Consider the following 26871-nt stretch of genomic DNA (forward strand, 5'->3'; position numbering starts at 1 on the left):
CAATATTTTGCCTAATGTTGCTGCAGATCTGCCTTTGGCCCGTCCGCATCCTGCAATCCGGCCTAAGAGCCAAGAGTCAGTAATGATACAAAAAAATAATAATAATAAATAAAAAATAAAATAGATTTATGTCAATGTCATTGTTTTCGTCTGAAATGACTCCATTTTAGTAGCAAGAAATTATATTTGACTCTACTGAATTGTATACCAGTTTGACAAAAGCTACTACTACAACGAAATAAACCACAATTACACATTTAAAATAAATTTATTTGAATTCATATGCACATCTAATACATCAAATTCAAATCAATACATTTTGGTATTAAAATGACGACAAAAATTGACCCATATAACAATAAAATTTAATACAATACGAACTCAACACTAATATTTGAGATAAAATTTGCATGTAAATAAATATATAGTTCGTGTGCATGAAGCGAGCAGATCTCGTAATCACAAACAAAACTCCGATAACTTATTTCGTAAATAATTTAGACCTTATAATACGCGCTGTATACAATTATATTATTAAACAATATTTTGACTTGTTTTAAACGAACACAAACACACACGTCTATCTTCGAAGATAGGCAGAGATGCAATCAAGGCACCCACTTATCGCCATGTGTGTTCTGCCCCATGATAGGGGGCAAAATACAATTAAACTTCTTTATGTACACAACGTTTTAATAAGGTAGTTAATACAAATATATTGGGTACGCTCGCCTCATCGTGGAAAAATACGTAACATTAATTAGCACTAAATAAATGCACCTCCTTACATACATAAAATAATACTAAGCGAATACTGAAATTAACATCATATCTATAAATAGAACTAACAGAGAAAATAAACATTTTAAATTTTTTTTAAATGTTTGGTGTAGCGATAAATATGGAATCATGAGAAATGAGATTCGTTATTTTTCGCTCATTTTATAAACGAATTGACACAGATCGCTGCCACACTATTTTATTTTATACCGGCACTCACATTGTGCCCCACTGCACCTGATGGTAAGTGGAGTGGAGTCCAATAGAATGTCGACTGACGAGAGATGATTACCACTCGCCAGTCGTCACAAATATGCCGGCCTGTTTGAAGCTTGATTGCATAGAATATTTGATAGCATGAACAGAAAAGTGATTCAAATGCATAAAATCTCACAGGGAAATACTACGCTCTGGTTTAGTTTGAAAATTATATGTTGATATATTATGGTAGATATCTATCCCGTACGTTTGATATTCAAACCCTTATATTCTAGTATACTAAATACATCTTGGATGATTCTCTCGATACCTACGGGAAACTATCGACATTAAAAGCGGAATTCATCGATTCTCTTGAATATGGAATGTTTGATGGTTCAACTATTATTGTTTTAAATAAAATATGAATTTACGGACGTTATATTAACACTTATACATATATTGTAAATATACTCCAAATGTATCGACCGTCGAGTTCGGAAACTTTGTAAGGAGCAACAAAAATAAATTAATTTTATTAAATGTAACCAAACCAAATAATTCTTCGATTAAAATATAATAAATTGCTTCAATTTCAAACTTAACGAAAAAAATAAATAATGAAACCAACAAAGTAAGCAAACAAGACGGTCGCGGGTGGATGTTCAGTTATACCCGAGCAATAACATTATAAGGATATCAATAGGCTTCTGTAAATTTTCCAAAAATCCAACTCTAAACATACATTCAGACCTTAAACAAATGTAGAAGATATGATCTCCACATTGGTTCCAAGCGAAATTCGATCCTTTTTCTTTAGTACTTGGAATTCACTTTTAGGGCATTCTAATATTCAAATTTAATAAAAGTTAGAGGGCAAAAGGTCGAATTCAGCGATGCGGTGAGCTTATTAGGCTCATTACAATAGCAAAGCGATTAATCACTAACATAACGTGGTGAATCTTGTGACAAATCTTTGTAAATAATCTAAAAAGATCTGACCCGTTTATGTTAGGTATACGTGCGCGTAATGGCGGACGCGCCCGCACCAGTACGCACGCGCCCGCGAACAAGCACGTCGTTGGTTAAATACATCGCTTTCCTAATGCAATACGATATAAGCCCACGGGAATGTCGACAAAGCCATCAATGGATGTAACATCGATCTAAGCGTAACGCATAAAACAAAATAAATAAGTTAAACATCTTAACTCATCAACCTTCAGATCACAAACGATACGGTTATCACAGAATGTAACCAAATAAATATATATTTTGATAAACCACTAACCACAACGGTAATATAACTTAACTCGCTTACGTTCAGATAAAATACTTAAATAGGAAACGCAATACATAAACGTTAAGTACCTTAAAATGATTAATTTCGATATAAATATTTCGATTTGGCTACCGCAGTATATTCGATACAATGTCAATATCAGAACATCAAACGGACATATATGAATAGTTCTCAGATCGTAATACGTACAATAAATAATACTTTATGTGTTGGTAAAGTTAAATAACCGAAACGAATCGTTCGCGTATGTGATAATATAGATTTTAAATTTCATTGCCCGATTAACCCGAGCAGGATTAAATTTGGTCGTGAAGTACAATATGACGTGTCCTAGATTTATGATGCTTTCCAGCAAACATCTGTTGCTGAAGTATTTACGCTGTTTACGTTTTTTTCATACTGTGTGTTCACAAAGGCAATATACTTCATTCATCTAATCAACACTACTTTCAAAATGCCATGGTACATAAAGATGGCGCGATACTTCAAGTTTGCAGATCACAGGCAAACGTTTCGTTTCGGTATATCAGTATATCTACGGGTGGGTAGGTTTGCGGTGGGTGTTCACTGGTCACCGTTGGTGTGCGCCACCTTCTGCTTCTTGTTGGGCGGGGAGCCGAACATCGAGCCGTTGTGGAGGGCTGACATCAGGAACGGCACCTGAGGGAACGATTAGTATGATATAGGATCATTTTGACATTGTGGTAATAAATGAAACCAATATGTGGTTTCTCATGCCGTGGGGAGTACCTTATGTTCGAGCTGCATGTAGTGTGTGGGGCGGAGCCCGAGGCAGGCGCGCAGCAGGTTGTCGAGGGCGGCGCGCTGCTTGAACAACGCGTTGACTACCGGAGCGCCCGCCGGCACCAGCGGCGCCTTCAGCAGGTACGACAGCGTCGACAACACCGCGTGCATGCTCTGCCACTCTGCACGACATATTGCAACTATTATTATCCACCCATCCCTAGGCTATACGCTCTATAATGATATAGGGAGCATGAAGCACAAATTCTAAGACGACTCCGTGTCGTTTATTGTGATAGGCTGGAAGACTACCACGTCACTGACGTATATTGGTCTCTCGACCAATCACAGACATCCAACGACATCGACTTATTAATCGCGTTTTTTAGTATATTCTGAGGGGACAGGTACATTTTTAACCGACTTCAAGAAAAGGAGGAGGATCTCAATTCGACTGTTTTTTTTTTCAAAACTATATTATTATTTTAAAGTCACAGTTATGATATTCGCTCGACAGCCCGAGTCCAAAAATATGTTCCCTATTACAACGCTTGTGCACGTACCTTGTCCGTCCTTCTCGCGGAAGTCGACCCTGGTGAAGAGTTCAGCGAGCAGCACGAGGTCGAGTATGAGCGGCACGGCCAGCAGCGAGTCCTCGCAGGTGTTGTGCACCACGATGGTGTTGGTGCCGTGCAGCAGGATCTCCGACGTGTACTCGTCCATTGCGCGCTTTGAATCACCTGCAATCACATCGAGTATTACCAATTACTATCAACATGATATACTCGCTTTTACCACAGAGAAGACTCACATAGTTTTAATTATTTAACGTGAGTATACAACGTGGGACAATTGTCCAATAAAACTATTGTTTAATTTGTTTTAGTGGCAGCATATCTAATTAGATATGCTGCCACTAAAACAAAGTCTTTTTACTATTTTTATTTGTATACCAACTACTAGTTGCAAGTTATTTAAGCTAGGGACCAGTCAATCTTTATTAATTTGGAACTCCAGAATTTTGCATTCAAAACTTGTTACTCTACAATTGAAAATATATTCTCACTCACCGACATACGGCACGTATTTGATGACCACCACGTGATCAGGCTTCTCGCCCGGCTGGTACAGGATCTGATTCGACTCCACCATGTCGTCCACCACATTGCTCTTGGTTATCTGACAAACAAAAAGTACCAAGATTAACAACGGCACTGTCTATTTCTACCGGCAAGCAGCAGTATGCACAGTGCGTTATTTTTGGACATTATGAAACTTACATCTTAGGCAATCTTTAGTAGTAAGAGAACTTGCAATAGTTATCTTCCGCAAGCGATTTTTACCTTACTAACAGTCCCGGCAAATATTGAAACTTGGAGGCCTTGTGGCGATTCGCATGTTTATAGAATATTAAAATTAAAATAGTGCCATTGGTGTATAGGTACGCAGCTGGAAGTTCGAGCGCAATATATTGGCAAGAGAACTTGCCAGTCTAAACTCGACTTTATGACTTAGGGTCTCAATCTCTGAATAGAATATCACTGGTTTCTAGGTGGTGTTTGTTTATGAGCGGTCGTTTCTTTCTATGAAGCGTGCGGATTAGTTGTATTAAAAAAAAATACCTCTTTCGATCGGAACTGTTTCGGCGCGGACAAGTTCTTGCCGTCGTTGTTGCCCAGGTGGTTGTAGCTCACGATCGACACGGGTTTGAGTCCTGGAGGGGTAAAATATATGCATTAATACTTACTAAGAACTAGTAAGGTAAATAAAACTATTGTTAAATTTTTATTGTAAAAAAATCTGCTTTACACATAATTGCTGAATACATTTTGATATATTTATTACAGTATAAAACTTATTGGCATGACATTTATTCTACATTAAAACCATTACGATACAAATATATATATTTCTGGTTGGATTGAAGCGATGGTTTGAAGCCACACTTATTTACTGAATTATCGTAAAGGTCAGGATACACAATTTTAAAGCCAATATGCAATTTTCTCTGCCATGTATATAATAGTAATAATAATATCAGCCCTGTATTATATACTGACCCACAGCTGGGCACGGGCCTACTACTACTACTACTACTACTACTACTACTACTGAGAGGGATTAGGCCCTAGTCCAGCACGCTGGCCTAGTGCGGATTGGTAAATTTCATACCCTCAAAATTGATATAGAGAACTTCTAAGTTATGCAGGATTCCTCAAAACGTTTTCCTTCACCGTTAAAGCAGCAGCTATGTATGACTCAATAATATTGTACGAGTACTGTACAATAGTTGTGCACTGACCGGCGGACACGAGGAAGTCGACCAGCACGGACTTGAGCTTGGTCTGTCCGGATTTGAAGTCGTCGCCCGCCACCCACACGCCGCGCGCCTCCGCGCGCTGCACCGCGCCCGGCACCAGCGTGTTCTGCGGCGAGCCGTTGATGTACCCGCACTGACGACACGGAGATCAGTATTAATATATATAGTACTAGCTTTTGCCCGCGGCTCCGCCCGCGTTATAAAGTGTTTCAGGCTAAAGTTATCCGTTATAAAAGTAGTAGTTTCCCGGAAGCCTATGTTCTTCCCAGGGTCTCAAATTGTCTCCATACCAAATATCTACCTATTGGGTATAGCGTGATGATATATAGCCTATAGCACTCCACGAACAAAGGGCTATCCAATGCAAAAAGAATTTTTCAGTTTGGACCGGAGTTCCTGAGATAAGCCATTACTGCTCCGCTCCTATTGGGTATAGCGTGATGATATATAGCCTATAGCACTCCACGAACAAAGGGCTATCCAACGCAAAAATAATTTTTCAGTTTGGACCGGTAGTTCCTGAGATTAGCGCGTTCAAACAAACAAACAAACAAACAAACAAACTCTTCAGCTTTATATAATAGTATATAGATGAGCCAAGTTATGTACAATATGGATTTTGAAATTTTATTGTTGTTGGAGAATATATCGCACCTTTATAATTACAATGAACAAGTGCAAAAACCATTAAATTGACTTTCTGTAATTACACGAAAGTCGATGTTGCACTTGCGTCATTGTAATTTTAAAGGTGCCATGAGTGAGAATAGTTTAAACCTTAAGTTTTTTCTCTGTTTAAGTTGCTAGCTGGTTAGGTTAGGTTGGGTTATAAAAGAAATGTCAGTTGAAATTCTGACGTATGAATTTGATAAATTATTAATACTCGATTAACAATTAAATTGTGCAGAAAAATATTCTTCCAATTTAATCATCTCACATATTTTTACGCCTTTATAATTTTTTTATGAGTCAAATATTAATATTTAATAGTTAACTGCTGTTAATTTATGATCCCTGTAAAAATAATTACGTATAGTATTGTAGAAAGTTGTAGTCCTGTTTATGTTTTGAATTGAACGCGAGGGATTCCGCGATCAGTCAGGCTCACTATAAATAATTATGATTTGGAAATGGTTTTTAACTGCAAGCATCAACTAGTGTTAAACCTCGTCAAACCAGTCACGACACAGAACACTAATCGATATGACCATAATATTATGTATATGTGTAATATAAATTTCTTATCTCGTAATAATATTAAAAGAAGTGTCCTTTGGCGAAATTCGGCTAGAAGAGATTAATTTATTTTTTACCGACTTGACTTCACTTAACTAGCAATTTTAATTAGGCACCGACTCCAAAATTAGTATCCAGTATATACCTATTATGTGAAATTATTTTTTAGTTTTGAGTGGTTTTTGAAGGCAGTTTAATTTTTTGTTAAAATATTTTATTTTCGTACTAAAGAATACAAATCAAATTACTCCTCTAATAAATCAGTAAGAAGTAACTCACGCCCTCATCGATGGCGGCCAGCGCGAAGATGGTGGAGGGAGAGATCTCGGGGTCGTTGTCCCGCAGCGCCTTCTCCAGGTGCTCGGAGGTGTCGTGAACTCCTGGCCGCACCTCGCAGAACCTGTTAAACCATTGCGTTTACTGTTTTGAGTTTTTTTTTCACATCACTATTGTTTTTTATAGGCCCGTCATTATGGCATTATTCTTTACTGGTAAATGAGTCAAACAGTGATGGAAAATGAAATTTATCAAAAGGTAACCCGCGAAAAAAAATGCCTTAGCTAACATATCGCGACCAATTTAAAAGAAAGCAAAAACCGAGGCAAACTTAAATAATCCTAAAAGTGAAACCGGTAGGAATAGGGTTGTATGGATACTTCGCCAGTGAAGCCGGACACACCCAATAGTGTGTTACCGTTTTAGGGGACCTCGAATTTGCAGCGTCACAACTGCGCTTCACTCGCGGCAAAATATTCCACCTAAATGTCTGTAACACTACCAATAACGACGCAACAGCAAACGTAACGTCCCCGGTTTTAACTTTATACGTAATATGTTTTGTAAGTATTTTGGTCAGAGGCACGGGACCTTGGTGCGTACCACCAACCCCTTCGGAAGCTAAGCCTCTATTTGGCCCCTCGGAGTTCTCACTAGCAAGAAAGCAACAGCAAGCCACCATTTCTGGTAGTGTTACTGTCCTCTCAGTACTGTCCATTCATCCTGTAGACAAACACGTCTACAGCATGACCTTTAAAAAGACGACATAAATGTTGTGCTCACCTCTCAGTATTGGCAGTCCACAGCACGATGATCTTGTCCAGCTTGTGTTTGTCGCGGAAGTCCTTAATGTCGGCGCGGATCTGCAGGTACTGCTCGTATTTGGTGCCGCGGATGAGGTTCGTCGCACGGTCCGCCTGCCGACAACATACGAGTATTGTTAAAGATTCAAATTGGTAGAGTAGAACTATGGCGATGCGCAGTGTAGAGAATTCTTACTCGTAAACTATAATCGGCTTTCCCTTCATTGAAATAATATTTAAAATCAATTAACTCAACAACATAATGCAATTTATTATCGAAAAACAAATATCGTGAACAATTCTCCGCGCTACGCACCATTATATATGCGCCGGCCCTTAAAATACGTATAAATTGTCTTTAAATAATTCACATATATATTTTATAATGACGGTTCCGCACAAACTACCTTTTTCTTACTTAAGAACATATATGCAGTTTTCAGATATTTTCCTTGACATGTGCTGTAAGACATAGCTTCTTGCCAATATGATTCTAGGTCAAAGGGAAATATCCTATAGGTTTTGATTCACTAGTAAAATCGCAAAATATGTTAAATAATGCGACATAAACGGTCATATCTTTTGATCGCGTTGACTTCAAGTTTAATGTTTTCACAGCTGAAATCGAAGACCCGAGTACTTAATATCAATTTTATTTTGATATGCGAAAATGGATCATGACACATATCATGAGAGTTCTTTTTAAAATATGGAACTCTAAAAATAAGTAATTATTACATTACATGCCTGTAGTAAATCTGTACACGGCTTTAGTCCAGCAATTTAATAAGCTAATGGATATCGTAATGGAATGCAGATTGGAGTGAGACCTCGGGCTATTTGTAAGCCTCTTAACTATAGACAGTTGCTATAAAAATGTATTTCTGCTTGATTATAATTAAGTTAAAACACTCGATATTGATTAATGCGGCGATAGCCTAGTGGAGTGGAACGGACTGCCGAGACGAATGTTCGCAGGTTCAAAACCCAAACGCACCTCAGGCTTTTCTAAAAAGTTATGTGTATATTCTTTGTGAATAATGGCTTGCTTTAACGGTGAAGAAAAACATCGTAAGGCAAGCTGCATACCCGAGAAGTTCTCCATAAAAAATTCGAAGGTATGTGAAGTCTACCAATCTGCACAAGACTAGTGTGGTTCACTGAGGCCTACACCCTCTCAGTAGTAGAGGAGGCCCGTGCTCAGCAGTGTATACAGGGCTGATATTATTATATATTTTATATCCTGATTGAATGAAGTGAAAAAACAACTTTATTTCGTTGCGTTGTATAGTTTATATTGGACAAGAACGTACGATGTTTCCTTTCTATTTCTAGTTCATCCCAGTTTCGAAGCCAAAAAAAATCCTTTACATCTTTCTTATCCCTTCTCCTGACCGTCAAAGATTGGTAGCGAGAACCACTTCCGCTGACAGGCGTGGGTATTCAAATGACCGTTTATCATCTGATCCCTTGCTTACTTGTTTATATTGTGTGCTGATGGTAGGATATATTTTATATCCGCTCGGATAGCGAGCACTGTACACAAAGTGTTAAACCCCGTCATTGTGGCCCACGTAAGTATGCCGCGTTCCGGGATCAACCTATGTATATACGGTTCCAACAGGCCGGCACAATTGTGTCGACAGTCGAGGGGTAATCAGTTCTCTTCAGTCGAAATTATTTTGGACCCCACGGGGCAACGGGGGCACTTAGTCGTCCATGTATAAAAAAAAAAACAGAAACGTTTACGGTCGTAACCCGATATCTTATGTAATTTGATCGTATTAATAGCCGCAATAGTTAATACCAGAAGCCCTATGTTATGGGTAAAACGTTGAATCATCGTTCACAAACGCCACCATAATGTGAACCCTTCATTCCGTTTCCTTTTAAGGCGACACATATCTTTGATACGGTGACGAAGGTGATGTTTCGCCCATATTTTTTTTGCTTTAAATGACTAGACGTGCTTTCCGTTCGCCTAATGGTAAGCGATATAACCGCCCATAAACATTACGAACACCATTCTACACCTTGAAGTACAAAGTATTGTTTGGTATTTCACTGCGCTCGCCATCTTGAGACATGAGATGTTAAGTCTCATTATGTCCAGTAGTTACATTGGCTACAATGTCCTTCAAACCGGAACACATCAGCGCCTTCACACTGCGGCTTGGCGGTAGAAATGGACATTGTGGTAGTTATTATATTATTAAGTTAAGATTACTACTGTAAAACACTGCATGCCGAGTTATGATTAAAAAACACGGGTGCAAACACCGTCGAGCAAGTCGCGTGTTTTATAAACATACCGCTTGCGTCGATGGAAAACACCTCCGTTCCTGGTGTCGAGTCATAGACAATGGAATTACAAACACCGCACGTTGGACGTATGTTTTGGAAAAATCGTTCGACACAATGGTGTCACGTGTGTGTATGACAATGAGAAAGAAATTTATATTGTGTTATTTTTCTAACTCGATGCAAGGCTGGAATGTGTCTTGGTATATTGACAGCGTTTACGAGCTATGAAACGTGAGAAATTAGATTCCATTCCCAAATCTGGTAATACTTGAAGCCAAAATTTGAGCGAGTCTGGATTCTTAGAGGGTTTTAATGCCAGGAAGCCAGCCGGTTGTTAAAACTAAGTCATATCATTGCCATTCTTAAAATTGAATAGCCTCAACATTTAAATAAGGACTGGTAGAACGAAATAAATGCAAATTGAATTACAGTAACTTTCAACTGTGAGTTTAGTTATGCCAGTTTACAAAAACTTTGCAATCTTCTAAGAAAAAATATGTTTTGAATAGATTCTTACCATCTGGTGAACCAGACCATAAAGGAAAGAGCGTAGTACGTGCTTATTAACGCGAATTAAAAAAAATTGTACTTTCAATGTCCCCAGTACATACATTTTATTATGCTTCGTATAATTTTTGATGTTTAAGTAATTAAAATCCTTTATCAATAATTCGTCTAAACTGAATATGTCATTAAGAATGCATTTGTTTTATTTTAAATTTCCACTTAAATACAAGTTCGATACCTACAGCGCATCTTAAATATAAAAAATATTCCTAGATGAGGTAACTAACTATTTTATGTAAAAATAACAAAAATACTACTCATAACGAAAACAAAGATTGGGGATGAAGATTTCTTATGTTTACGCGAATGTTAGACATTGAAATTAAACTACTCTTCGGATTCTATTGCTCTCCCCCCCCCCCCCCCCTCGTGACCATGAAGGCTGCAAAGTTTTCGAAACGTCGGCAGAAAACTAATATATAAAAAACCGCGATAGAATCCGAAAGTAGTTTAATATCAATTGTGAATGAAGTCAGCCGTTTCCTAAATGATCTCAATCAATTTATTATGGATCATTTACAAACATAGAGCAACAAAGTATATGACAATAATTTCTATCTAAATTCATTCCGTTTATAAAGACCAATGACGCGCGCTATATACTTCTAATGCATTTGTTTATTATACAGATGCGATGCGAACGCCTTGACCTAATTCTATTCTCACCCGCTCCTTCCGTACAATGTCACGAGACTAGACATTTTCATATTGTTTGCGTTAAGTTCGTCCTTCGGGGCCATAATGTTCAAAGGCGAAAGATGAAATTTTCCTAAAGAGAACCCCACACAACTTATGCGTAATACATATACTAATAATATGTATAAATGCAGTATGGAATACAAATAATAATATAATTACCAAAAAGGGAAGCCGGTAGTTATTGGGTACTATTGACCCGTTGCCATTGATAACGTTATAACTTAGTATATAACTATACAAAATTCTAATTAAAATTGTTCGCACCAAGGTGTCTTACATCCTTACTAACGAACCATATGATTGGATAACCCATCAACAAGCATACACACTACATACATACGTTTTAAAACATAATAGGGGACCGTCCTGTGTTTGATTTTGTACATTATTCTATATGTAATGGTTAATAATACGAAAAAGAAACCCTCCTGCGAAAACTACATTAAAATTGGTTAAAAATGAGCCAGTTATTCATATTTCAAATATTACTATGTGCCGAAGTGGGCGCGAAGTGGGGATATCGCTTCATCCCTTTCTTTCGCAAGCGTCGTAATGCCCGATGACGTCACATGTGGGTATTGCGCCTCTTTTCTGTTTCTTGTTAGTTACCCCTTCTACCGAAATTGAAAGACTTATAACTTGTTGATTTATTACCGGATTTAAATAATTCTTTCTGTGTTATAATTTATATAACGTAAATATTTGATAATAATAAAGAACAAAAATGAGTCCGGTCCCCTATTGCTTCAGTAGAGTAGTTGCTTTGTAATTTGACTATCGAGACGTCTTAGGTTCGATAACCGGAATGAGAAAAGTGATATCAGGTCATTTTGCTCAATATCAGACCAGTAAATAGGAATAGGGTTGCCCCTATAACATAGGATAAACGTAGCTAGCGAAACGCCAGTGTTTTACACCTCTGCTTACCCCTAAAACGAGATTACAGCGTGATGCTAAGTTTATGTATTAAACGTCATGAAATGCATAATACGAAACCGCTGACGTCGAAGCCTGGAGCGTCAGTTGCTAAGCAGTTATAAAGTGGCCTTCGGAACATAATTACCGACGTCCTGTGTGACGGTAACAATGTTTGTTGTATAATATGCAGCTTGCGTTCTTCGTCTTCATATTGTTTTATAAGATTAGTTTAAAATTAAATATGTAAAGTTCTGAATTCTAAGTTAAAATAAAAGCGTGTTAAAAAAAATACAGGTATGATTTCCTCCCGATGTTTCGACATTGCAGCATTCATGGTCACTGAATAAAATTAAAAAAAAAAGCTTTTTGTATAATTGTAATATGTAGGTAGGTGTTGTAACAGATTTTTCGGGCGACTAAATCTCTTCCCCCATGAGAATGAAAGCTGCAAAATCTTCGGAACGTCGGGAGAAAATTATAATATATAAAACCACGATAATCTGTAAAATAGATTATTTCAATGTTTAACATAAGAAATCAAACAAATATTAAATAGCAAACAGGTATGAATTATCTTTCCACCCGACTCTTAAAATCCTCACTTTACAATGAATATTAAAATATTATGAAATAGTTTGAATTATGACTATTTCCTTTACCAAGAATATTTATAATTTAATGTTCTGCGATATGAAACAACAATAGGAGCTCTTCGCTGCAATGTGAATATGTCGAGCCGCAGTTTAATGTAGGGAAGGTGTGCACAAACACTGTCTTTACTAATGACAGCATTCAATCTAAACTTCCCTTTGATGCTTGCGATATTTAAAATGTATATATTTTCCCTCCTGTACAATATATAAAAAGTAAAGACGTAATATATCGTTTTAGTATAGGTACTACGATTATTCCGAGTTCATCTGGTCACACACATCTGGTCTAAAATGAAGGATCAATATTTCTAACACCGGACGTGTGATACTTTACTTTTTAAGACGCGCAGTTGGCAGAAATTACTTGTAACAAATTATGTGCATAATGAATACAAAAAAATGTTAATTTGCATCAATATTCGAATTGTCGAATATTGATGCAAATTAAATTAAATTTTGAAATACGTTCTAAACGAAAAATATGTTAGTCATTTTCAGAAAGCGAATATCTATATTTGATTTAAACACATCAAAGGGAAACGAAGTCACGATCCGTACAATTTCCATTTTATTTGTAAGTACCTATATTATGAAATAATAAAATATATGTCAACATCAAAGACGATAGTGATGCTTCGTGCTACAAGGTCGAATTTACAAAAAGCTATAATAAAACATGCTTTGGTGCTCGGAAATAATGAAAAACAACCCAACCAACCAACCAACCTTTAAAAAGGATCACTAGGTTTTTCTCAGAGCTGACACTATACGTAAACACAGATGTCTCTCTGGGCTGAACAACAAACAGCGAAACTTATAAATTTATGAAGAATAGGCTATCTGCTTTCCGTCATCCGTCTAAGAGACAATTTATTATCCGTGAATCTGTAGCGAAACGCTATTTTTTTTAAAAAGGAAACACTTTTTCCTAATTGCTAACTTTAATAGCATGCTGGCCATAGAACCTATTTGACAAATATACAGAGAAAGCCTATACCAAACATTTACTATTCGAAATTCATATTCAGCGTGGACAGCAAAGTATTAAATATTAATATTAATTTGAATACACGAAGTATACTCCAAACTTACTATACAAGTATAATAAAAGACGAAATAATCTGGAAAACGACTAATCATATTTCAAAAGCTTTAAACATCGTCTGTAAACAAACAGAACACATTTCAAAGCCGCGAACGAGAACAGCAAGAAATAAAAACAAAACACCTATAAAACAAAACCAAACAGCTCCCAATCAAAAGCCAGACAGCCAAACAGACGCATACACAGACAAGAGCATTAGAGCGAGACAGCAACAATGAACTTGCAATCGCTTCGTTGATCAATATCGTCAATGTATGCATGTCCGATGTACTTGTCATAAGTAGCGGTGTGGTACGCACTACGCGTGCGCGGAAATGCGATTGTCGATGCCCGTTTGTGATTGCCGTGAAATTGATCGGAATGTTTCAGGACAAGGCCACACACGTTGGATACGTTTGGCGTTATTTTTTCACGTTTTGGACGGTCCAATAAGAGACTTCTTTTTTTCTATACTACAAAGTAAATTTACTGCCTGATATACTGCCGTGCTAAGCGCAAAAGCGGTATGTCAGGGAAACCTTATTTCGAGATAATCGCAGTTTTGTAAATATAGTTTTGTATCTAAAACTGAGATAGAGAAATTCTTTTAAGGTTTTTTTTACCAAGTTCTAAACAAGATACTGTGACGTAGGTGAGTCCATTGGATGGGTATTTCTTTAAGCTATTTGACGACACAAAAACAAGATATTGTTTTTTTTTGATACCGCTTTTTTTTGAGCTTAGCACGGCAGTATAGCGCAATACGAATTATTAGCCCGATAAAAGACATATATCAAGAATATTCAGCAGTAGCGAAGGGTAACATTTTCACAAACCGATACAACATATAATATGTACTAACATGTATGAATAAGGTCTGCAAATCGTTTTAATGAAAATTAGATTTTAGATAAATTATAAAAGGGAAGCCGATAGGAATCGTGTTAAGGCCCTAACTTAGTTGTTTTTGAAGCACATTGCCCAAATTAAAACGCGCGATACTAAGTATAGTAAACGCACGCTCATATCCATATATACGATGATATATATTAGTCATATCATAACAAACATAGCGCGAGAATTCTATGAACTATTTAGTGCAATGCGTCACGCACCACGTGATGCCAACGTCATGAACATACGATGTAGTATCTGACGAGGCGTTATTTGCAGCCGCAGGGGAAAAGATACCTTATCGGAGTTTTCTATCTATCATTATCCCACTAAAGCGTGACGTAAACGCAATATACATACGCATATCGCAATAAATATTTGGCTTAATTATGCAACCGCCTGTACGTAAGATCCCATCGGAAATGGTCACAAATTCTTGTCCTAACCGGGACTCACAGCTAAGCCTTCAGCTCTTTAAACACTGCCAACAGACCAGGGAATGCATGACCCAACACGTGATGTCGTCACACACGATGCTAGTGAGACGTTTATTTGCGACCGCGATGGGAAACAGAAGCCATGCCTTGCTTATCGGAATTAACACTAATTAACGAACTGCGTTGTGAACTGTTTATTACTTGCTTCTGCTCGCGACTTCGCCTGGCATTCGCGCTGTTACAAATAAATAGTCTCCCCCTTATTCATAGACGTTATTTATTTAAGGACGGAGCATTACTGTGATAACAAGTCTGTTTCTCAGTGCTGACGGCAAGGCAGCCTTCGCAGTGCGTAGACATAGGGCCGTTATGATTGGCTAATATTGAGATACAACTTGAATCTAGTTGACTGTAAGATAAACAAAGCTGAACAAAGAGCAAGCTATCAGATAAACAAAGTTGAGAAACAGACTTGTTATCACAGCAATGCTCCGTCCTTAGATAAATAACGTCTATGAATAAGGGGGTTAATATCCTTTTCTGGGGTTTAAGCGTATTCAGGACCAAATTTCATCGAAAACAGTTCAATTGTTTAGTCGTTAGTGAACAGACAAATGGACATTTAATTTCACAATTATATTAGTATTTAATGTTGTTGGCAACGATTCACGGTTCCCGCGGAAACTTTGCGTATGGAAATACTATTAGCGATCGATGATTTAATAATATACGATTAATTATTTATATGTCTTATACGGATGATATATTATAAAAGTATTGGTATGGATTTGTATAAATGTCGAGACGAGCGTGCCGATCGCCTGATGGTAAGCGATACCACCGCCCATAAACGGTAGAAACACCATCCAACATTTGTAATTCAAGTACAAAGCATTGTTTGGTATTCCACTGCGCTCGCCACCCTGAGGTGTGAGATAGTAAGTCTTATTATGACTATTAGTTCCACTGGTTACAACGTCCTTCAAATCGCAACACAACAGTGACTACACACTGCTGCTCGGCGGCAGAAAGACATCGTGGTGGTACCTACCCAGGTGGACTCTCACATATAAGAAACCTACCACCAATAGAAGTAGGTCTTTTTGGTACCATTGTATTAAAACGGCTGGCACTAATTTTCCCGCCGCACTTATATTGCACATTTTCAATGTTGCAAATATTGGAACTGTGCCTAGATTCATTTGTAATTTCATTTCATTCCAAAGTAATAGAAATCGATGTGTCAGCGAGTTATGAATAGCCGAGGTCACTTATTACAGCATATATAATAATTATTAAAATAGATTAAGAAGAATGTTTACAAATTAACTAGGTTATTTCGGAAGATAAGAACAGAGGGACGAAACTATTGCTGAACACGGTTTGGAATGCGAAGCAATTTTGATTCCGGTATTGCGAAAAATATTTCAGTGATATACAAATATTGGCTTAGTCTGAATTTCGTAGAACCGTTTAGATTGGAAATCTTTAGAGATCATGTTTACCAGTGAACTCCTGTTTTGGTGGTGAATACCTGCTTTGAGGCGCCATTTTGGTTTTTCGTTTTAAAGTTAACATTGTGAGTACATGATATTGGTTCCCTATTTTACGACAATATGGCGAGGTGGTATTTACCGGCTTAGGCTATAAACGTGCTGTGCTTTCCGCAATACGATCGAAAATACTGTGCCTGACTATACGTGTAGTGTTAAAGCAGGTGAAAGACATTTTTTAACCGACATTTCTAGCGAATAACAAATAAAAATAACAGTCATCGTGTCATATGATTCAAGCTCTTACGACTTTCCAGAAAAGAGGGATGAGTAATGTGTTATTAAGTAATAAAATCTATACTAAAGTTATAACAAGATAGCGGCTATTTAATTTTTTAAATTATTAAAAACTAACCATCGAATAAATAGTGAACAAAAAATGCATTCAGCAATAACTGTCTTATACGTTAACTAGCGGATAACATCTACTGAAACATTGGGAAACAGGCCTTTAATCGAACTATAGTTTTCATTATCCTTGCGGGTAAAGCGACTACCACAAATCTGATGCGAAAGTCCATTTCAACCGATTAGATCTGATAAGGCACATTGTAGTCTATATCGAGAATTATAACAAAGAAGAGAAAATTCTAAAACAAAGGTATACAATGCATACATACAAATGTCGCATACAACCTATTAGATCTGAGATGTACATTCTATTCTATCCCGAGAATTACAACGAAAACGAGAAAATTCTAGAACAAATGTATACAATGCATAAATCCAAATGTCGCAACACGACCGCATGGCGATAAAATTCTAACGATATAGTATAGAAAATTCCTCACTTATATAACACAAAATTTAATGACACATTTCTAGGTAGAACTATACGGCGGATTGTATTCCTTAAAGCGTTGTTAGAAAGAAAAGTAATCATTCAAATCATTAAGACTTTGATATTGTGGCAGAAGTATGTGGGCCGAGGATCGGTAAAGCTGAGGTTTGGGATCACAGAATGGGAATGATCAGTTTGCTAATACGATTTTCCAAAAACTATATTTCCTAGGGCAAGCCGAAGCAATAAATTTGTGCAACATTATTTAAAAGGGTGCGGCGAAGATCCTAAAGGTGAGGCTAGCAGTGGCGAAGCGTCCATAGAACCCGATTCCTACCGGCTTCCCTTTTAGCTTCATTTATGTTTGTCTTAGTTTTTTATTTCCGTTAAATTTGCCTCAATATCATTACTAGGGCATTTGTTTTACATCGGCTTACCTTTTGAAAAATGTCACTCTTCGCCACTGGAGGCTAGGAACCAAGCTATAGGCAATTTTCAGCCGTTTTAATTGGTCGACTCGACCACGTTGGAGAAAACAGTGTAAAACAGCAGTTATGCTGTCGCAGTTTAGTGTTAGTGACAAGGTCTTCGACTTAATAATTCACTTTCCTCTTTAAAACCTCCATTTATTCTTAAAGAACCGCACGCACAATTTTCACAATTAATATGGGCAACATCTCTAAATAGGTGTGAAGTTTAAGGTGGCTCGAAGGACCAAATTTCGCATATCTTGTACTAAAAACTATTTTCCTTTTATTTTTTCATTTCTTTATCGGACTAAGCAGTTCTAATCATACGAGTAGCATGTTGACAAGTTTTTCGTCATCATGTCGGACGCATTCGCAGTATTTGCTGACGTAAATCTGACAAATCAGTTTTCTGTCTATCATGATCAAAATACGCCAGTCACGATAGCATCATCATCCAATCAACGACCCGCATGGGTGACTTAAAATTTTAAATATACTTAAGCATACGATCAAATTTTGTAGTAGTAAACAATGTATGTACAAAATGGACTAAAAACTTCATTAAACTATAAATTTTATTCAAATGTGTTTTCTGTTAGTAAAACAATATTTCACAGTAACCTTAAAAGATCTACCAGAAACACCGGAAAGTTGCACGACAAACATTTTTTCGGGGAAATTATTTTCACGCGGGCAGTGCCGGTAATAATCGCTAATATTCTTTATTTACTAGGCTATAACAGTACACTTCTGCCTACACTTTCAGAAATATAGGCGTGATATTATAGTCAAACAGAGTGCCAGTTAGGCTCCACTCTAAGTCCTCAAGGATTATATTCCCGTAGAAGTGTGACACTTACCTGATTAGCGGCGATAAAGTCGGGGTCGTAGATGGCGGGCCTGGGTTTCATCGTGGCCATCTCTTTCCGCAGCTTCTGTTGGAGGTCGAAGTCTATCACCTTCGCGCGGACCATAGACTCGGCAAGATTCAGCGGGCTGATGTCCCAACCGTCGATCACTGGCGGACAAAACGTTTGGTGATATAAATGCTGAATTAACAAATGTTCATTTGTTATAGGTAAATGCAGAAACTATTGAAATGATTTGTATGTAATTACTTTCATAGACGAAGTTGTAAATTAAAATTTAGATTTTTTAATCTAGAAAAGAACACAGTAGACTTTCACACTGCGAATGATCTTCAACGCGTGCTGAGCTGCAAGCTTCACCTACATTATTAAAAAATTGCTTTTTGTTCTTTCAGTAGTACCACTACGAAACTAAGAAGGCTCAGTGGAGGTCTACTGAAGCCGAACAGTGCCACCGTCCTGGGCCTCGCGCTTTCAAATAGCACAAAGAAAACTAACATTGTTCTCCTTTGGCAATGGTTAAAATTTAAAAAGTTCTTGTAATTATCTATTGTCAAAAATTAAGACCGCAACTATGTGGACTTATAAACCGCCCTCATACTCACCCAAATCATCAGGATTCACCATGGGCAATAAAGACGACATTGGCACATACACCTCGTCACCTTTCTCGTCTATACCGAGCCGCACTGTCGAGGCCTGCGTGATGGAACCAAACCTGGTGACAGAAGATTATCAGATGGATTGTTTAAAGAGGAGTTATAGAATTTTGGTTTAGTGTGGTTTAGCGTAAGTTTCATTGTCAATTTTATTGATAATAAAGAGGTCTGTAATTTTTTTTTACATGTTATTAAAAGGTACTAATTACTTAATTAACTTTATAAGGCTGAATAATTAGTAATGAAACCAATATTTCAAAAAGGCTTAAGCTCAACAGCCTCACAATGATAAGGAAACTGGTAACTCTAAAACAATTTAACTATAAAGACTAAAATTCACCAGCACTCACCAGTTCGACTGAAGTGTGCCGTTCTTGGTGTTCACATGAGAGTTGGTGCCGGTTTGCCAACACAGCTGCAGTGAATGTTGAGCCATTGTTGCCACCCCATCCTACGAGCATGACGCCCACCTTGCCCACTCGCTTCTGTGTCCTGATGGACATGGATTTGCGGAAGGGTCGCGCCTGTTGGGAGGGATATGATTTTAGAGAGCTAGACTGTATGGTTATGGTTAAGGGCTCCTTTTTCTGCACTTAGCCCGTAAAGTAGTTGGGCCATTGTGCGTAATTATAACTAGACTGTATTTACCGAATCAGCATTATGAAAAAAAATTTTTTTTTTATTAATGTGATTATATTCTAGATAATTCTATTGATCTTTCTATTAATAGATACAATTACTACACCTTATAAAAGCATAGCTTTTTATAGAGATGTGTGTATATGAATTGAAAGATACTTATTTTTATACCTGTGATGTCTGGATTCAAATCTCAGGTCTGGCAAAGTGGTATTGGGCTTTTCTACTCAGAATCAGCCCGGAGTTTGGTAAATTTATGTTTAATATGGCGATAAGATCACATCATGAAGTCAGTCAAAAACACTAGCTATGTACTATACACACAAATTATATAGTTTCTCCCTCTCTTACAATTTTGACGGGTTACACAAGATCCACAATTTTGTCATGTGTATTAAAATATAAAATTGTTTATATAAAATGAATGGCGTGCAATAAACTTTGAATTTCAATTATAACAGATGTGTGCGTGATCAGCAAATAAGTATAAATATAGGTGAGGAAAATATTACTTCCTATATCATATCCCTATTACACACAGCTGTAAATGACATACAATATTTCCATAACATTGCGAGACAAACTAATGATATGGCGCGATTTCAATTTGTGCCGCCACTCGTATAACGTCAATGGAGGTAATTTCGCAGTTTCCGTCACACATTATTACATCAATTACACGCGCTTCTGACCGGCATCGTAACACCCAAAACCTAGGAATTCTCCACCATGTATTTGAGGTTATAAATACCAACAACCTACTAGATAAATGATCTTAATTCATACAACCTTGCCATAAGACGAAACGACTGGTTATGTTAAACGTAGCGATAATACGCGTAATGAGTAGAAAGTAAGAATGAAATGATAAGCATGAATGAAAATAGTTCTCAATTGACGTGAAAACACGACTGCTTTCATTTTCGACCTGCCCCTAGGGCGGTGGAATCATCCCGTTTCACAAAATTCTGGAATGTACACAGATCGATACTCGCCGGTGGCATGAATGTTGAGAGTATATGTCATTTGAAACACTTACCAATATATCATTTCCATTCCTGGTTACTAATGTCTCTTCGTATTCGTATTCCGATATAATGTAATCATCTGTGTATTTTAAATTAGGGCTTGATATTACTAAATTCGATGATTTTTCCATTTCGTATAATTTAATGTTATTCAGTCCAAATTTCTTCAGTTTAGTCTATATTTTGAATACAATAATTGAATGGGGAAATCTCTCGAAGTTTTGCAATCGTGGCACTGGTGAATCTTTGTAAAATTGCAAACCAAATGATGTCTCTCAATGCACCGCACCGCGTGAAATACTGACGGAAATAAACTATAATAAACTGACAGTCAAATGTCAACAAATTCATTGATATAGCAACACCGCAACAGACTATACAGAACCGGAAATATGCCATGTTGAAATGTTATTCTCGCTACCATCACAGACTGTGAAATATTTATTATAAAATATTCTAAATTGGTAGTTTTTCTTTTTATGGTTTCAATCTCTGTACCTTTTATATATGCATCCAATTGTTTTTTTAAAACAATTTGGCACTTTTTTTCCCGAACATAAATACAATCAAAATAGGTAATTATTTATAGCTTTTGTAAAACATTGTTTCTAAGGTAAAAGTGGTGTTATATTTAAAAAAAAAGTGTTAAAATTATGATAATCGTTATTTTTTAAATATTGAGTGTTAGTTCTATAATTTTTATTTAAAAAAAAGTAGTTACATAGGCTTCAGTGGCCTTACGTGTCATAATAATATTTCGCATGTAATATATATTTTTTTGTTTTAGAGAAATCTAGAATTATTATTTTTAAAAAGTTTATAAGTCAAAAAAAAGTTTATAATATTTCTAAAGTCGTTATAGCTATCGAATAATAAGTTATCAAAGTTATAATCTTCAATTGGAAAAATTAAACAAAAGATTTGTACGTATATATCTTAGTTGGAATAGGTATATATCTTAGTTGGAATTCAAGAAAGAAATTCAAACTTTCATTAATTATTTATTGCTTTACAATAATAATAAGCGAATATTTACAGTGGTAAATCCGTTGAGTAAATTGAACGGTTAATCCGTTGACTAAGTGTAGTAGAACTAAAAGTCCACGGATTAACCGTTCAATTTAAGCGCCAAACGGGTACAAGCAAAAGTAATATTTTCCAAAAAGAAACAAAACGATCTAAATTTTATGCACTTAAAAGTACCTAGCAAATATCAAATATTCAAATATCCAGAAACCCGCGCATTGCCGCGCATCATTCTTTCCTGTTCCAACAAACCATGCCACAATGTTGAATGTATTACTCATACTAATGCAATGTATAGATGAAAAGATGGAATCTAATAAAAACAAAAAACAACATCAGCCTATTCTCTCGAGTCCCAACTGCGTCTGTATGCGTGAGCAGTAAAAAGAGATTGAAATGAACAGTGAAGTAGGTACTTTTATTACACAACACACACTCACACGATTCACTACAACAGCAAATATGTGTATAGGTAGGTACTAAACTAATTTATTTTAAAGGAAGGGGCTCCGGGCGGGTTGAATTCTTTGATAAAATATATTCACCGGCGCAAATATGCAATAAACAATGCAAAAATACCTGGAAAGTCAAAGGAGTCCTGTTTACGATAAAAAATAAAAAAAAAAATGTTATAGGTAGGAAGAGTGTAGGTGGTTATATATTTCCGCGGTACATTGAACATTCATTTCCCACAGTTGTAAATTTTCCTAGACGGCTATTGATTATAGCGCATTGAAAGTTGTTTTAAATTATTCATTGTGCTTAGGTGTATGTGCGCCGGTCTATAATACAATTTATAAAGTTGTATATTAATTACGGTATAATAAAGCATGCGGGGGGCGAGGGGGCGCGCCGCGCTCTCATATTCCGTATATTGATTGTGTGCGAGGGGGCCGGGGCAAGGAGGGGGCCACGGCGTGCCCCACTCTGTTTTTTACGACACGGCTTTCTGTGTAACATAATTATTGTATTAATTTTGTGAAATGTTTCGGTGTTATTTGTGAAAAATCTGGAAGTGGGTAAAGCGAATACGAGGTAAGAATTTTCGACCGGCGTGTGTTTCGTCAAAAATTTCGTTTTGCCGAATATAATATAAATAAAATTTTATAGTTCTAAATTCCGTCGGCGGCGCGTACCTACGGTATATTACACTGTCATACCGCGTACGTATAGTGTTTTTTACGGGCATCGTTCTAAAAATAAGTTGTAATAATTATAATTTTATGTAGCGGTCGCAGCAGAGTCGGTTTTCTGTCGATTAACTATCAGACGCGAAGTGGTGTGATTTGTGTTGTATAAGTGCGTGTGGTGGTGCAGATGCAGGGGCTGGTGAGCGACAAAACGTTCCACCTCAAGTGGAACAACCACCTGCAGAACCTGAGCCAGCTGTTCACCACCATCTACTCGTCGTCGGCGCTGGCGGACGTCACGCTCTCCTGCCGCGATGGGACTCTCAAGGCGCACAAGCTCGTGCTGTCCGCCTGCAGCCCTTACTTCGAGCAAATATTCAAGTGAGTACATCATATTCTATCATCAAAAATTACCATGCATTTAATCTTCAATTTTATTGCTTTGAAAATAATTATTATATTATTTGAATCATGTTACAAGACCTGAACCATTTAGTCATTATGACATCATTATTTTTTCTAGTGAAGTTATTTATAATGCTAGCACTGTAAATTGTATTAGAGCCAATATTTTCACAATTCATTCTGTCTTAGAATAAACATTTTTTTTAAACATATCACAAAATAGTTGTTGAAATGTTATATAAAAGTCATACAAGACGAATATAATATTTTTATCTTATGATAACAAAAAAATTATGTCCACTTTAATAAACATGAGATAATTTATTATTCAAATTACAACATTGTGATAAATAGTTGAATGTGTGTATTTTTCCACCAGAGACAACCCATGTCAACATCCCATTGTGATCTTGAAGGGGATACCATTCTCAGAGATCAACCTCCTTGTGGAGTTCATGTACAAGGGTTCTGTGGACGTCCAAGAGTTGGACCTGCAGTCCCTGATGCACACAGCGTCAGAGTTAGAGATCCGAGGGCTGGCATACGAGGCCCGGGATAATGCTGCACAGATGTTGAATGTGAACTTGGAGTACCCGTCATACCCTCAGACGTCAGTACAGGCAGCACAGGCAGCTCAGGTGGCACAAGCTGCACAGTCATCCTTTACACAGCCTCGGTCAGCAACTGATGTCGAGAGGTTGAAACAGGTAAGATTTTGCACATATATTTTATATAGTACATATTCAAATGCAACTTGCAGGCAGGGTTTTTATGGGAAGAGCAAAGTGACCACACTGTACCTGATGGTAAGTGGAGTGGGGTCCAACAGAATGCTGACTGATGGCTTGTTGGAACCAGATATATACAGGCTGGTCTCGGAATGCAACACATGTGGGCCACAATGGAGGGTCTTATCACCTTGTGTATGGTGGTCATTATCCAGGTGGTTATGCTACCACCAGCAAACAAAATAAAATGCATTGCATTGCCAAGTTTTTGAGTTTATTTAATGAATATACACTGGAATAACTGTTAATATAATTAACATAAAACATTGATGCACTGCAGAAGCTGGTACTGTATTATTGAAAATCATGTTTGTTTACATTCTACAAGTAGTGTTGAAATGTACTGGGCATAAAATTCATTAGATAGGCTGCATCAAATTTAATTTATGGGTTTGACAAAAACATTATCATATATTGTAGATTAGAGAGAAAAAAGTAATTACTCTTGAACATCATTTAATGTTAAATGATCTAATAGAATTAAAATTTGTTGTATTATTTTAAATTACATGTATAATGAGATTTGTACTAAAAACCATTAATATAATCTTGTGGATTTGCACAATAGAATAGTTTTGTATTTTTTCAAATAGGGGTTTATTTCGTGAATTCAATTTATTTACTATTTAAATATGCTGTACTGTTTCTTAGAATAATAAATATATAATGTAAAATTATGTTATTTTAAAGTTGTATTTGATGTTATACAAGGATACATGAATATTATCACTGTATTTATTCTAGGAACAGATAAAGTGAAGGGTTCCGCACTAAATCATGCAATAAAATGAAATAATTTATGATATTTTATAAAATTATTGATAATGAATATTGGTACTTTGACATTTTGCTTTCATAGTGAGCAGAAAGTGGTGATTTTTCCACTATTTCTTGCCAAATGCTCCATTATTGTATTGCCAGTATAGATGCCACATGAATATGGTTACTATTACTATAATATATAAGTAGGTATTTTGTTAACCATGCAATACTTATTGCAACTTTCTTCCATGAAGTAGTAAACAATGCATTCGAATAACAGCCTGTTGCTATTGTGACTGAATACCTTTAAGAATGAAGCAGTACTTGAATTATTTGGGTATTAAATTTATTTAGCTGTATAGAAGAATTCTTTGATGACAACATACCTCTATACAGAATTTGGAAGATTGAATTATTTTATTATTAAAATTCCATGTTCTTGGTAATTATAGAGTAAAGGATATATAGTAGAAATAAAATAATCAATGAATATATATTTTCCTGTGTTACCAAAAAAATATTTTGATATTTATTTCAGTATATAATATAGTTCTACATACAAATATGTATTACTATGTCTGATGTTTACCTGTACAGGTGTTAGAAAATTAAATAAACAATTTATTGTCAATTTATAAAAATATTTATACACTGATTCATGAAAATTTGTTATAATGACATCACTTACCTTGGCATGTGTTAATTATTTAATGTTTACATTTTAGGGCTTGACAGGAAAATTTGGATAATTCAAAATATGATTTATTAATGGACTGTTCAAAGGAATATGGAAATGTCAGGCTCATTGTTTTATCTATATCGTACTGTAAAATAGGCTGTCTTTAGTCCCATGTTACAGAAATTATTCATTGTTTATAAAATCGGTTAAATTTCGTCAAAAACTCTTGGGAGATCAATCCTTGATAAATCAAACCAGAAAACTGACCCCTGGGAGTCAAATTCAGATCTTCTGAATTTACTAATCAAACATCTATCCTTAGCCTAAATTCTAGATCTTAGAAGTAAGGCCAAGTAGATAAATACTTTCATTTTAAATGTAAGCTACATTATAAGTTATATAGCATGTTGACTGGTAGTAATAAGGTACTTGCTTTAGCCCGCGGTTTTGCTTGCGTAAATCTTCTAGGATAAAAAATTTATATGTTATTCTAGGATCTATTTTATCTGCATTATGTTTCTTTCAAATCCATTCAGTAGTTTTATATACTTTTATGTTTATAATATTAGAAAATACTGAAAAATCTTATCTCAGATTTCCCCCATTTTAAAGAGAATTTAACTATATTTCTTAAAAATGTGACAAATAAACATTAACAAATATGTACCAGTATAAATGTGTATAAGATTTTTTATCTGAAATATATTTAAATAATTTGATCATTATTTAAATATATTTCAGATAAAAAATCTTACTATCCTATCTTATTGATAGGTGCAAATTAAATAATAATATTATGTTATTATTATTAGCTTATTTAGTTTATTACGCTATTATCTATCAAACTTAATATGCTTAACATGTAT

General features: G+C 36.1%; 2 protein-coding genes across 4 annotated transcripts in view; one reads left to right on the forward strand and one right to left on the reverse strand.

Annotated features, from left to right (window-relative positions):
* Window positions 1-249: 249 nt before the first annotated feature.
* On the reverse strand, window positions 250-21346 carry LOC115441906 (inositol-3-phosphate synthase). Its single transcript, XM_030166830.2, is given in 13 exon segments — window positions 250-2941; window positions 3032-3207; window positions 3589-3765; window positions 4096-4204; window positions 4648-4739; window positions 5328-5478; window positions 6861-6981; window positions 7641-7774; window positions 18881-19038; window positions 19495-19607; window positions 19899-19930; window positions 19932-20072; window positions 21227-21346. Coding segments are annotated over 13 exon segments (1620 nt in total). The 3' UTR covers window positions 250-2845.
* Window positions 21347-22667: 1321 nt separating this feature from the next.
* Window positions 22668-26871, forward strand: part of LOC115441926 (zinc finger and BTB domain-containing protein 44) — a 51929-nt gene continuing 47725 nt past the window's right edge. For 2 of the 3 annotated variants that reach the window (XM_037437052.1, XM_037437055.1), the window contains exons 1-3: window positions 22751-23276; window positions 23559-23752; window positions 24156-24483. In XM_037437052.1, coding sequence (XP_037292949.1) covers window positions 23559-23752; window positions 24156-24483 — 522 coding nt within the window. In that variant the 5' untranslated portion in view covers window positions 22751-23276. Of the gene's footprint in view, window positions 22714-22750; window positions 23277-23558; window positions 23753-24155; window positions 24484-26871 lie in introns of those variants that run through there. The other variant, XM_037437053.1, reaches the window with a different exon arrangement.

Source organism: Manduca sexta, chromosome 10 (genome assembly GCF_014839805.1).
Source record: "Manduca sexta isolate Smith_Timp_Sample1 chromosome 10, JHU_Msex_v1.0, whole genome shotgun sequence".
NCBI classification, from domain to species: domain Eukaryota; kingdom Metazoa; phylum Arthropoda; class Insecta; order Lepidoptera; family Sphingidae; genus Manduca; species Manduca sexta.